Source organism: Crassostrea angulata, chromosome 4, assembly GCF_025612915.1.
Source record: "Crassostrea angulata isolate pt1a10 chromosome 4, ASM2561291v2, whole genome shotgun sequence".
NCBI classification, from domain to species: domain Eukaryota; kingdom Metazoa; phylum Mollusca; class Bivalvia; order Ostreida; family Ostreidae; genus Magallana; species Magallana angulata.
In genome coordinates, this window is record NC_069114.1 from 25,687,606 (window position 1) to 25,701,924 (window position 14,319).

Sequence of the window (14,319 nt, forward strand, 5' to 3'; positions counted from 1 at the left end):
ACATTGTCGATGAGATGTAACTAAACCTTATCAACCACCCACATTGATGAAACGTGCAAAAATAATACATGTGCGTTTACTCGATCATTTTTTGAGCAGGTTTATGTTAATTTCGTCAATTCGAGTACATTTATCAATATTATTTTGAAAATGTTAAAAAAAAATTGCAGAGGAACTGACATCTGTACATGACATTAATATCTAATTCAGTGTTAATTGATACAGGAAAAAAGCCATTCCTTAAAATTAGCTCTTTTTCAAGTTTATTGACAGGCACTTTTTGTCAAATAAAAAAAAAAAAATACAGGAAACGACATTTACTGTCGATAGACATCAAAGTAGAAGTACCCGGATGTGGTAGCGGGCAAACAATTCAGTTAACTCTGAACTGTTCTAGTCGACTTCCCGAGGTCATTCCTACGTAAATAAATTTTCCCTTGAACCAATTAGAATTGGGCCGTGATCAAGTTCAAGGTTATTAAATACGGGAATTGTTCAAAGCATCAGTTGACTGTCCTTTTCCGTAATAAAATACACCTCTTTTTTATTATGTAATTTTATTTTTACAAATCTATCGTAAACCCTCTTCGGACTTAAATGAATTGGATCACCTCAGCCGTATTTGATCACCTCACAATACTCAAAGAACGTTCCTTATACCTTGAATAGTATTTTCAGTTTTTTAACGTCGACAAAAATCTCAAAACCTTTTTTTTTAATTTACATATGCACGTGCATTTATTTACCGATGGTCCTAATTCTGCATCATTGTCAATACATTTAGAATGACTGATGGTTTGTGATTCAGCAAGCCTATGCTTCAGAAAGGACTGCTATAATTTACATCCATTGTTCATTATCCACCTTTCATTAACCGTAATGCACTCTATTTAATTTTGAACCCTGACAACAGAATAGGCCAAGAAAGAGTGGCATCGATTAAAAACACTGTTTCAAACTATGTGATAATTTTCGCTTTGCATTATTAACCAGAGTAAACAAAACGATGTGAGGGAGACAGATAGCAGCTTTAAAAGCATTTTTAGTTGTTTTTTTTTTTAAATTAAATTGAACTCGCGCCATTGTGGGTGTTGACTTGATATTTCTTCGTTCGTACGGCCAAATATTTCGTATGAACGACGTAGTATCTCGTAATTTCTACTTCGTAATGCTTTATAACAACTCATTATCTCGTAATAACGACTTAGGTCGTACGCAGGTCTTTTGTGCGACTTACGACTTATTATCTCGTAAGTTCGACTTAGTTAAAAATGTAGTATTAATATGCAGCAGTGTACGCTTCCGTAACGGAAAAACATCTCGTTTTTCTCTTAGTATTTCAGTATACATCAGAATGATTTTTTGATACTCATAATAAAAAAGAATCATGTTTGGATTAACAAAATACATGTAATCTGTTCAAATTGTACCTTCTTGATAAAGAAGATTGGGGAACAAGATAGCGCAACCGCCTATTGGTTAAATCGCAAAATACAGCTCATTCCCATTAACATCTATTTTGAATAATACGATGATTTTGCAAAACCACAATTTTTAACTTTATTCAGTCTGAATACTTTAACAAACACACGGAAAAAATCTTTTGCCTTAAGTTTTGGTGGAATCGAACCCTCAACCTAAAAAGGCTATTTCTATTAGGTTACCTTAGAGTCTGGTACTCTAAACACTGAGACATTTCAGTCACAAATAATTCTTTTAATTATATCAATACTAAATGTGACTTTCGACGCAAACTTACGAACTTGACTGTATAATTTTCTTAAAACATAAAATTGCTGGGATACACAATGATATTTCTAATGTATAGTAGGGGATACAAAATGATATTTCTAATGTATAGTGGGTCATAACTCCAAGTTTTTGTAGATTGAAATTGGTTCGTTTTACATTAAACCTTAATTAGGCAGTGACAATTATATAAAGCACAGACCTAATTTAAATGAGAGGCACTGATGTTCTAAAAAATGACATTAATTGAAGATTTTGGAACGTACTAACCAGTTTATTTATTACATGTATATTCCAAGTACTAGCATAGAATCTATTTATTAAGGATTAAATATATATCGAAGTTGTGTTAAAATTGTACATCGTTTGAAAGATATTTTCAGATTTGTTAATATTTTTATTTTTTTTCACTTTCTTATCAATCCTAGTGAAGGTATTTTCGCCGTCTTACCCCATCTTCTTTACAATTAGATCGTGTACCCCATAAAAATGCCACTAGTGGTATTATATTCAATATTTGATGCGAACATGGTGTCATTTTGAAATTTAAATGTTCAGCAACTTGTCCCTACGCATGGTTTTGAAATTAAACATTACATCACTATAAGCTATGACCAGATTTAGAACAATAAAGTATTTATTTTATTTCGTACATCAACTCATTGCCATATTGGGATACTACGATGCTTAAAACTTAAAATTACGTACACAAATACCCGGTCAATACCACCCACAATTCTGATGACTAGAGGAAAGGAGTTGTCTCTCTTTGATTTGGTATTTGAGACATCAATGCACTTTGCCATATCCGTTCTGAATATATACCAGCACGTTCCCAATTGAAAAATGCGAGGAAAATCGTTTAAGCTAGTGACCGAAGTTTTCTCTTGAGATAGAGTAAAATAGCTATATTTAATAGCTATATAAAGAGGTGAACGTAAAAATTCTATATATCGTATGGCCAGCAAGGTCAGGAAACGTTATAGAAACGGAAACGACATATTTCTGGGAATCAATTACTTGGACATCTATTTCATTACTGTCTCTGGACAGAGGCCATAGATTTCTGTCAAACCCTATCTTGTCGTCTCTATACACACGCTTTGATTTTAAGTAATATGTAAGTGGTGTCATTTGGGGAAGTGGTATGGAACACTGTAAGAGTTGTAAGCAGCTTTGGGCGGTATTAATTTATTCCAGAGCTATTCTAGAGTTTTGCAACAGAACTGATGTTCTGTATATCATGTGCAGACCAAACACTTGGACACAAAAAATTTAACATGGAGCTGGTCATTTCAATGATATATGAGAACTCACGACGCGTTATTTAGGGTTGGCACAACAACGTTTCCAAAAGTGGTACTACATGTACATTAAAATTCGACAGAGTGTGAGATATACATGTAAGAAAGATAATGATATCGATCATTGATGGCATCGAAAAAAAAGGTTAAATGACCACGAAATCAAAGCCAAACTAATAAAAAAAATAGAAATCAAGGCTATGAGGAAAAAGTTTGGCCAAACAAAATATTTTATTTTGCCATGTTCTAAGAAAACTATAATTACTTAAAATGCCCCCCCCCCCCCCCAAAAAAAAAAAATTAACCATCTTCGCAAGTCAAGGGTTTTCGGTTCATTCAGGACAGGACCAAAACCATTGACCTGAAATCTACTACAATATTTCAAGAATTTCAACTTTACAACCAATTTTTATTTTAATTTTACTATTTTTTTATTTATATAATGCAAATTGATATCACGATGAAAGAAGAAAGAAAGAAAGAAAGAAAGAAAGAAAGAAAGAAAGAAAGAAAGAAGAAAGAAAGAAAAGAAAGAAAGAAAGAGAAAGAGCATTTAATACTTCTTTCGTTAAAGAGGGTCTTTAGGAGCCCATCCAGATGGGCATATCAATAATCTAAATATACTATGCACACTTCCCATTTTCGCGTCTCGTCTGTCTAAGGTAATTGCTTCCTCAATGAGTCGATGATTGGTGACCTGATGTTGTCATCACAAAGAACTAAATAGCGGACACATTGAAGGAAATACTTCCCCCCTGAATATCATTTATTTCATTGCAAATTAAAAATATTATACATTTATTAAGTATAACCTTTTTGAAATTATGGTAATTTAAACATGAAGTGTATCCATACATTCATTGAATAATTGGATTTTCTTATGAACGTGATGGCGATATCATTTACAAATCATATGGCATTGTGTATATCTAATTAGTTAGCTAAGTAAAACACGTATATCTGAAATCTCAAATCAAATAAAGTAATAATGCAATGTTCATCTCAATGATTAACTTAGTCCAATCATGATTTGTGGCTTAATACAATTCAGACACACTAATTCCGAGAGGAAAAATCTAATTTCCTTCTTACCTTAATCCGGCAATCACAAAGTTAGCCAGTCGAAAGAATATAAAGTGGATTCTGCTATCATACTCCAGACGATTCAATCAGATGTCTTTTTTTTTAAAATCACTATGGTTGGGGATTTTAAGGAAATTTATCATTCATGGATATCGGTGTGTGTTCTATTGAAGAAGCAGTCAAATATATAACAATCCAGCGTTGATTTTTATATTCACCAATGGTGTGCCGTAATCAAATACGGATGAGGCTTGCACAGAAGTCTAACTTCCTGACAATTATTTCGTAAATGGAAGAATACTGTTCAAACGCTCCCTGTGACTGAACATCATCGGCTTTATATTTTGCTGCTATATACGATTCCATCGATGCCTTAACTAGCTAGAAAGTCTATTTTTATACTTTAATACCTAGTCCTTTTACCCTTCGACGTAAGCCGGCGACATTCATTTCAAAGTCAATACTGAGAAGTTTATGCCCCGAGTTTCCTCTTTATCCTACTTTCTATTTTAGAGACCTCTTGTATCCTGAGCCCAAATTTGTCCAACTGTCAACTGTTCTCTTATTTTTAGCTTCATGTTGGGAACTAATTTTGTCTTTGCTTTAATAAGCGGAAACCATTTTTAGGTCTCTCTCTCTCTCTCTCTCTCTCTCTCTCTCTCTCTCTCTCTCTCTCTCATTGTCATCAGTGATATATAACCATGTTGTTGTTTTTTGCACACTCAGCAAAATTATTTTTTGGTTTCTACGGAAATTTTCCAAATAAAAATGTTTCAATAGACTCTTTATCCTTTCTAGCATTCATCTTTTATTTTATATAAAACGTTCAGAGTAAAACCACCTACTGACGATTGCAAAACATCTTTTGAATTGATTTATCTTTTATGAACCATCCCATTTCGTGGGACGCAATTTCCTTTTCAATTAAAGCTCATTTTTGTAAATCATTACAATAGTTTACTCCTCATTCTAGCATTCGTTTCCAATCTTTTTTTCCCATTTATTTCACATTACAGATCTTTGGTATATAGGTTACAAATACAACATGTACGTACAAAACATGAATTTGATATAAACGCAATTTTTCGGCCTAGATACACATAGACATATTCCTTTGTTTGAAAGACTGGGTTAATTAATTTCTATACGTGTATAAATGCAACATTTGTAAGCCCGCTATCGTTCATAAAGGGAAGAATGGCGATAAAGGTCCATTTCCTGGCCCGATAATTGCTGCTAAATAAAACAACTTCTGTAATCAAAAGCGGGTAAAATGACCTCTGTAGAGTGCAAGGTCCCTAGAGTTTGCCTAGTGCTTTGTCATGTTGTAAATTAATTTTTTGAATTTACTATGTGGATGTAAATACAAAGTTCACAACATGACATCCTGCAAATTTTGTATTTACACCCATCTATAGTAAATTCAAAATTTACAACACGACAGCTTTCTCTCAGTCATTTATGACGTCATCAATGCACTCATTTTAAGGCAGACTATAAGGTAACTTAACTGGGAGGGGTAGGGATGGTGGTCCGAACCTCTTCCTCTCTAAAACCTAAAACCTATTAAATTGACATAGTAATTTAACTCAAAAAAGGCCTCGGACCATTTTCCACTCCCCCTTACCAAAATCAAAAAAATTATTCATCAATGACGGAGAAAAGCATTATTTCTGTGTCTGCGCATGAAAATGATTCCGTATATTCCAAGTACACTGTAAGTAAATATACAGCGTGGTCTCATAAAATGTGAAGGAACTTTTTAAATTAGTATCCCGAAATCGATTGAAGGCGGTCGATCGATTATTTGGTGAACCAACTAACCATTCTCGTGTCAATTGCGTCTAATTTTCATGTTTCAAACTTCGCAACGCGGTGAGGGGGTTCCATTTCCGGAGGCGGGGGTCCGAATAGAGAACCAATTTATTAGGCCTGTTAACGTCAGATAATTCAATTCTGGGAAATTGGACCAGGCCTAGCCGATTCTTTCCTGTTTTTAGGTAGACTCATGTTAAATGTTGCAAATTAATGCTTAGTACAGACAGCATAAATCACTATGAGACTTTCGATACCAGTTAAGAAAACAAATTATATATTGGGACTGCAGCATTTTAAAAGAAATTACAGTCCACTTTAACGAGGCTAGATGGTCAACATATTAACAATAAGGTTTTTTTTGACATGAGCATGATTTGTTTAGCTATACACCATCAATAGTAAAAGTAAAACTATATAATTTAGTTTGAAATTTGAATATTTTACAATATCTCCATACATTAACAGAGCTCTTCTTTTTATGGAGATTAATGTAGTCTAAAAATGGCTGTGACCATCTAGCCCTCTTGATTTAACTGTTCTTTTAAATTGATAGAAAGTCGATCTATACGCTGAATAAGAAAGGTAACTCTAAATTAAACATTTGCTAGATACACGACCATAAACCATCATTATGTATCATAGTTAAATACTGATTGAACGGATATTATCTTTAAAAAAAATTAGATACATTTGGGGACCGCAAACTGTTGCCGAAATAACAGCAGATCAAATCGTATTCGTACAAAATTCGAACGATCTAAAGCGATCGTTTACTTGTGCGATGTTAACGCATTAAATCTTGCGTCTATATGCGACCGTTGTAAGCGAGTGTTGTAAGATAATGCGATAGGATCGAACTAGTGATCAGGCTTCGGGGCAACCAACGCTGAGATTTTCTCAAACCTGAGTTTTTCCCGCCAAACTGTGCCACCAAATAATTTTTTTTCTCAAACTCAGGCTTGTCTTTGAGTTTTTCCTCAATTTTTTTTCTCAAACGTGTGTGCCACCAATGTTTTCTCTGACTCCTATGAAAAAAAAAATTCAGATTTCCCAGAAAATCTTGAGATTGCATTGCGATAATTTGGATCGCATTCGGTCGCATCCGAATTGTGTGCATGCCTACTATTTTAGAAGACTTGATGCAACCTCTAAAACGAATGCATATGCTACGAATTAGAGACATCGTGCAACGTACATGCATGCGAGGCCTCGTGCGAAGCTAAAAAATTCCGATCGCAAAGTGTTGTAAAGTGCTCATGCGACAATTGTGAAAGGGCCTTTACCAAAACTATAACATTTCTAAATTGATTGAAAGGCATACGCATTGCGTTTGTAAATATTTCTTTTTATAGTAAGATAATTTTCTCTACAATTATGATAAACCTTATTATTATTATAATCGAGTCGATTTTATTATTTTAAAAAGAAATATTTTTTTGGCCATGCAGGTGCCTGTGATTGGTTGTATTAATACAAATGGAAATTATTTACCGATTGTGTGCTCGTTGTTCTAGATTTTTCTTGAAAATCATGATAAATAATTTTCATTTGATTTGTAAACATATCTTCGTATTTCTGTTCCATTTATTACAGTTGATTATTAGAACATATAAAAAATAAATCATGTATTTTGAAACAAATCGGTCGAAACGAATTGCGATTGATTGCCATTCCTAAAATTAATACATGACGTATGAAATGTTTTTAGAACCAAGTCCTTGATTTTAGTTATTATTGCCTATTTTTCTTCACAAAACAACGAATCCAAGAAAGGATTAAAAATTTTCTTCACACTTCTGTGTCCAATTTCAAAAGACGTATACCTGATTTTGAATTTCGTCCTGGCAGAAACCGGAAACTGAAAACGAACAACTAAGAGATGAGCCGATTAGGGCGGCTAATCCAATAATCTGATATGTTTATATATCTGAGCATGCGTTTATCTACATGTACTTACAACCTGTCATATCGGTATCTTTGTCAATAGCATCAGAAGGAATTATAGAGAAAAGCTGAATTCAATTTTGAGCATCCCTATCTGTATTCAAATTTTGCTTTAAAATGCATTATTGAAATTGTCTGGTTTTCCTTAGTGTGAATTTCACAGGGGAAGAAAAAATGGTATTATCTTTGAATGTCAATTTCTTGACATCTAATTTGTTTCAGATTGATATAGGGTATTTGATTATAGTTCAACGACCTCGCAAAATATCCCAGCCGTTACACTTGACAAATAGTAACATCGTTTAAGCAACATGCAATTTGCAATTTCTACGTTTCTCGGAGGAATGGCCTTGATATGATATTCAGCATAACAAAAAACCTATTAATAAGCAATTTTTGTTAAGCAATTTTTTTTATTCTCATCTCTTCCTTCTGTCTCAATGCAATACCAGTTTTGAAAACATCCGTTGCATTTAAAAAAGAGCCACAAATAATTTCGAACAACGTAAGTTAAAATTCAAAGAAAGTTTTTGTTTTTGAATCCTTGAACTGATTGCATACAGCATGAAATTATTTAGTGTGTGTGTGTGTGTTAGTGTGGGCTTCTACAGCAATTAGTTTAGGTAAAATAAATATATATATGATACGGCGTGTTGTATGTATTATTATTTTCATTGTCTACGGACCCATATTCTAACTGACTACAAAAACAACATACGACTAGTAACGATTAAAAATAACTGATTGTAGCCAATTTAGTTTTAGTCGAGTCCATAATTAGTGAGAAAAAGACTCAAATACAACACATCTGGACTTTTCACTGGGTTCAATGATCAAAATTAATTAATAAGCGATGCTTCGATATATAGTACTATTGTTGACGATATTTTTACGAAGAAGCGACTCTTATACTTTTGAGACACCCGCTATGAGGTAAGGGTTAGTGAACCTAGATTGTTATGAGAGAATTTTGTTCAAATGGTGTTTGTTGGAGAACAAACATGCACGTAAAGCATGGTAATTATACTTCAATGATATATTTAGAATTCTCTCTTCTCTTCATATATAACTATTTATCCGGCATTTATTTTTATGCTGAGCAATTTTCAATCTTTTCAAAAATACGAACCAGTGGCACAAATATTATAGTTATTTTTTTGCTGACAAACATTTATTACTAAAACAAGATGAAATTTGCAAAGTATCGTTTTTTATAGAGTCAGTGTCGCTATAATGGAGTTTTTTCTTCTTCCACTCTATCACTGCATTTGTGTGATTGTTACACTGATAGGTCCACTGCTCTCAGTTGAAAAGAGCTGACTTTGCATCGCAGAGCGGCGGTCCATCAAATACTAAGGGTCCCGTGTCGACAAAGTGTGCAGAAGCGCGATAATTGGTCCCCTTTATCTGAAGACATTGTCAGCAGCATAGATTATTCAAAAACAGACCATCCATCTAAATGTACCGGCATTTACGACTTGCTCATAAGCAACAATTATAACGTCTGCTTTAATCAAATGATGCACAATGTACACCCAACTAGATGAGATAGCATGTATTTTTCAGAAATAGGTGAAAAAGAAGTAGGGTCCGACAATACGAAAAAGAAGCAACAATTAACCTAACAAACAAACAAAAGAAAAGAATACAAAGTTACCATATTGTTTTATCCCCCCCCCCAAAAAAAAAACAAAGAAGAAAAACAACACAACAAAGCAAAAACAAACACACAACCCCCCCCCCCCCCCCCAATAATTAAATAAACGTCATGAATGCATAATTCATTCTAAGGACTCTTGGTGTATCACTATGTAAAATGACGTAAATATTTTGCTAATGAATACTAGTATGTAAATTTTAAAAAACCGTCAAAAACTCAGTATAAAAATGAAGAGTATTGATAAAATTGACAACAAAAGATATCAATTCTAATGCGCAAAAGAGGGACTTTCAGTGATGAAGACCTTAATTTTCCGTACTCCAGTTCCTCAAGTTCTTTAAAAAAAAAGAACTCCGCCTTATGTACTATAAAACTTTTTTCAGTATGTATATACTAGTACTCAACAAAATTTCTAAGTATTAAATAATACAAAATATTGTAAACGATGTGACTTCTTAAAATAGTGCAGAAAAGACAATACCGATTGAGAACAATCACCCGTGACGAAACCTCTTTGCAAGTTATTTTACAGCACGCGCTATTTTTTTTCATGGCAACTCTTTGCAAGTGATATTACATTTTGTTATACTTTCATGTTAAATACTGAAATCTGATTGGTTAAGACGCAGTTAATAATATTTACTATTACCCTCAGCGTTAGCAACGCACTTGGCAACGGGTAACATTATATAAATAGTGCCTGTTTGGGAGGGTAACAGTTGAAATTGACACCCCTCGAAAACCATTGTCAACCTCCGCTTCGCGTCGGTTGACAATGGTTTTCTCGGGGTGTCAATTTCAACTGTTATCCTCCCAAATTGGCACTATTTATTTTGTTATACTGAATGTCTTTTTTAAACTTTTTAAGAAAATTTTACTGCTTTTACATAGGGTAATAGTAAATATTATTAACTGTGTCTTAACCAATCAGATTTCAGTATTTAACATGAAAGTATAACAATAAAAAATATTACATGCGCGAAAATTATGCGCGTACGGTTCGCTGTAGAATTCACGTTATTCCTATATAAAAGCAGTAAAATTTTCTTAAAAAATTTAAAAAAGACATTCAGTATAACAAAATAAATAGTGCCTGTTTGGGAGGATAACAGTTGAAATTGACACCCCTCGAAAACCATTGTCAACCTCCGCTTCGCGTCGGTTGACAATGGTTTTTTCGGGGTGTCAATTTCAACTGTTACCCTCCCAAACAGGCACTATTTATATAGTAGTCTATATAAACAGTCGCAAATGCAAAACACTTAAAATGGGAAGAATGGCCATACATGTAATTAAGGAACGAGTCATAACGGTTGAAATGTTGGTGTTTGGATTATTCTCATAACAGGATGTACTCTCTTTTAATTTACTGCCAATTTCGTCCTCGACATTGTTCTAAATATTTGGCAAACCTTATAAAAAAAATTAAGATAATTCTTCATCTGCTACAAATGACACGTTTTTTTTTCTTCCACCGGCAACCCAGAACAATCAACCTTCCTTCTACGTAACATTATCCCCATAACGAAAGTTATTTCAATGATATTCCAGCGCGAGTTAATGACCTGTTATAGCTTAATAGCACTGCAATAAATATTGAACAAACTTGGGAATAATTATTTTTCTTTAAAGCCTTACGATATTTCAAAATGCATTTCATTACAATGGACATACATCCTGACATTTGGTTAAGTCTTGTTTCAGTGACGTCTTCAAACTCCATAAGATAATTTGTCATTCAACCATTCGTCGCGCAATAAATATTGAATAGTCTTTTATTGATACACTCGTCTGATAAAAATCCCAGTCAAATGACAAGCCTTTTCTCTGGTATGAAAGGACATAAAAGTCTACGCATGGTTAATCATTGAAGCATAGCACAATCTTGGGAGTTCTTATAATGTCAGAATCATAAAAAGAACAGTTTTGTGTCAATAACACTGTGGTAAATTTTTGTTAATCCAAAGTTTTCTAAGAAAACAACTGATACAGGCATAAATTATTCAGATACTTTCATCTCCATGATAGATGAGAAATATAAATGGGCTTCACAGTCTAGGCTTTGCAATTATTTTTTCACTGAATCTTGCTATGTAGATAGGTACGTAATTTAACCATAAGCCTAATATTAACTAACACATGTACGCATTTGACTACTTTTAATTAGACTTGTTGTCAAAAAGCGATTCAGGGTGGAATAAGCCAACAATTTTAATTCATATATTACAAACAGCTAACTATACTGGAGACAACGGCCATGCAATTACACAGCGGTCTCGTTGTCTTCCTGTGTTTCGGCGGATTCGTTCATCCCCAGACACCTGCTGAACTGAAACGACTTCTGGACACCATATTTGATGGGTACAACAATAGGATCCGCCCCATTCAAAACCAGACGGAGCCGATCCTTCTTGACATCAGTATGTACCTGTTCAGCATCAACGAGGTGGACGAAGTCGATAAAAAACTTGTGACCACCGGGTATCTTGAGGTGAGATGGACAGATGGTCTCTTAAAGTGGGACCCGGATCTCTGGAACCGTACCATTTATCTCACCGTGCCTCAGGTATACTTTTTCATGTTTGTACTGTAGAAAATTAAGGTGGACATTTCCATGTTGTGGCGTATTGTTTATCGAAATAAACAATAAAACCAAGTGTAATTATATACATGTAGTTTCTTTCAAAACATTGTCACCTAATATAGTTATGCAGTAGTTAGAGGGTTTACTACGAATCTACGAGCCTTGAGTCCGAATTCCGCTGGGGGTTTTACAATCTTTACCTCTCAAAATATTTTTAAAAGCTATTTTTTTGGTTAACTATAGTAAAATTTGAAAATCTAAACCGGTGAACGTATTTCAGTTATAATGTACTTTAATCCACATTAATATCGACAACTTCCGAACATCAATTCTAAAATTTGCTCTGTATAGGTTTTGAAATGTTCAACATTCACTACTTTTGGTTACAAAATTAGTTGATAAAATATAAAGAAGTGCAAGCGTTGGATTTAAAATTGCCATCCCAATTCAAAACTTTTACTGAATTTTAACTACGCTATTTCTTAGTATAGGAAGGAAATCGTTTAATTTAAAAAATTTACCATTTAAGATTAAATAACCAACAAACTTCATTCCTTCTTTATAGCGGTTCTGCATTTATATCACCATGAAAACGCGGTTAACTTTCCAGAGTAATCATAATGTACATGTGATTTCTTCTTTCTGACCTTAAAGTATTTCTATTCAATCAATTTAGGATAGTATTTGGAAGCCAGACTTGGTTCTGAAAAATGGTTTTACCAGATTTGAAGAAATGGGAGAAAGCTTTAACTATGTTTTTTTGGCCAATGACGGCTCCGTTATCTGGAAACCGTACGAGGTGTTTGAAACTCGCTGTTCCATTGACATCACTTACTTTCCTTACGACACACAAGTATGCAAAATAACATTCATAGTCTGGACCTATACCGTCTCAGAAGTGGACATTGCAAGTACATCCCATGGGATAGAATTCTACGAATACGAGGAAAATAGTGTTTGGTCTATAATAACGACAGACGCTGTCCTGAAAACATTATCAAGTGAATCCGAAGTTTCCTTTACCATTACTTTACAGAGAAAGCCTCGATATTACATCATCAACATAATTCTACCAATCGTCTGCCTTGGCTTTATGGGTGTACTGGCGTTTGTGGTACCCGCAGATGCAGGGGAGAAAATGTCGTACTCGGTGACTGTATTTTTATCATTCGCGGTATTCCTGACCATAATCAGCGCTCAATTACCGGTGAATTCAGAAACTTCGTCTTTTCTAAGCCTGTATCTTATTTTTCAAATGATTTTAGGTGCACTTGTCCTCGTCATGTCGTCAGTCCAATTACGACTGCATCACAGGAAAAGCAATCAAAATATCTCCAGATTCTTCGTTGGTGCTGTCATGGCTGAGCGCTGTTTGAGATGTCGTAGGAAATGCCATCATTCAAGAAAAGTGCAGACATGCTTTGTTGAAAAATACGTTGAAAATGAAATGCTACATGAAAGCGGAATCGAGTGGCATGACGTCACATCCGCAATCGATTTCTTTTGCTTCTGGATATTCCTGATCGTAAATACAGCTGCGACCATAACGCTTTTTTTGGTCATTTCAAGACCTTAGTTAACTGATAATCTTAATCCTCAGAAAATCGTTCAAATTACACTGATGTGACGAGACCTTTTTACTTAACACCTATTTAGAACGTGTCTTTGACAATTACCATGGTGTGATGTTTAATAACAAATTAAGCAGCGATTCTTGTCATACAGAGATCAATTATAATATGGAAAGTACATGACTTGTATATTCGATTTGCTTGAAATAATGTGTTGGTTTTTTTTTTTACATGTATTTAGATGTAAGTTATTAATTTTAAAATTCATATCATTTTCCTGTTCTATTAACATTTGAACAACATGGCATAAAAATAGTCAATATCTTGCCGAGATTAGATTTTTGGCGACACAGTGGCGTTGGATATCACATGCTTTATTATATAATGAATGTAACCTACATTTTTAGTAATAATGTAATATACATATGTACAAACAACCCACTCAATTAAGAAGTACTTTTAGATTTTAGATGCACTTTTTTCAGACGCGATCGATTGCGATCCAAATTATTGCAATGCAACGCACGAACATTAGTACAAACGTTTACAACGTTTCGTGTACTCGTAAGAGCGATGTACGATTTTTAAAGATCGTAAGATAAATCG

At 34.0% G+C, this 14,319-nt stretch overlaps 1 protein-coding gene across 1 annotated transcript; it reads left to right on the forward strand.

Annotated features, from left to right (window-relative positions):
- The first annotated feature begins 11,798 nt into the window (after positions 1–11,798).
- On the forward strand, positions 11,799–13,980 carry LOC128181937 (neuronal acetylcholine receptor subunit alpha-6-like). Its single transcript, XM_052850520.1, has 2 exons — positions 11,799–12,124; positions 12,819–13,980. The coding sequence occupies exons 1-2, from the start codon at positions 11,816–11,818 to the stop codon at positions 13,716–13,718; spliced, it is 1,209 nt and encodes a 402-aa protein (XP_052706480.1). The 5' UTR covers positions 11,799–11,815; the 3' UTR covers positions 13,719–13,980.
- The last annotated feature ends 339 nt before the right edge of the window (positions 13,981–14,319 follow it).

Bases quoted from the DNA above. Each gene is read 5' to 3' on its own strand.
- LOC128181937 (XM_052850520.1), top strand. From the start codon at position 11,816: ATGCAATTACACAGCGGTCTCGTTGTCTTCCTGTGTTTCGGCGGATTC. The intron at 12,125-12,818 runs GTATACTTTTTC...CAATCAATTTAG, and splicing joins TTTATCTCACCGTGCCTCAG to GATAGTATTTGGAAGCCAGA.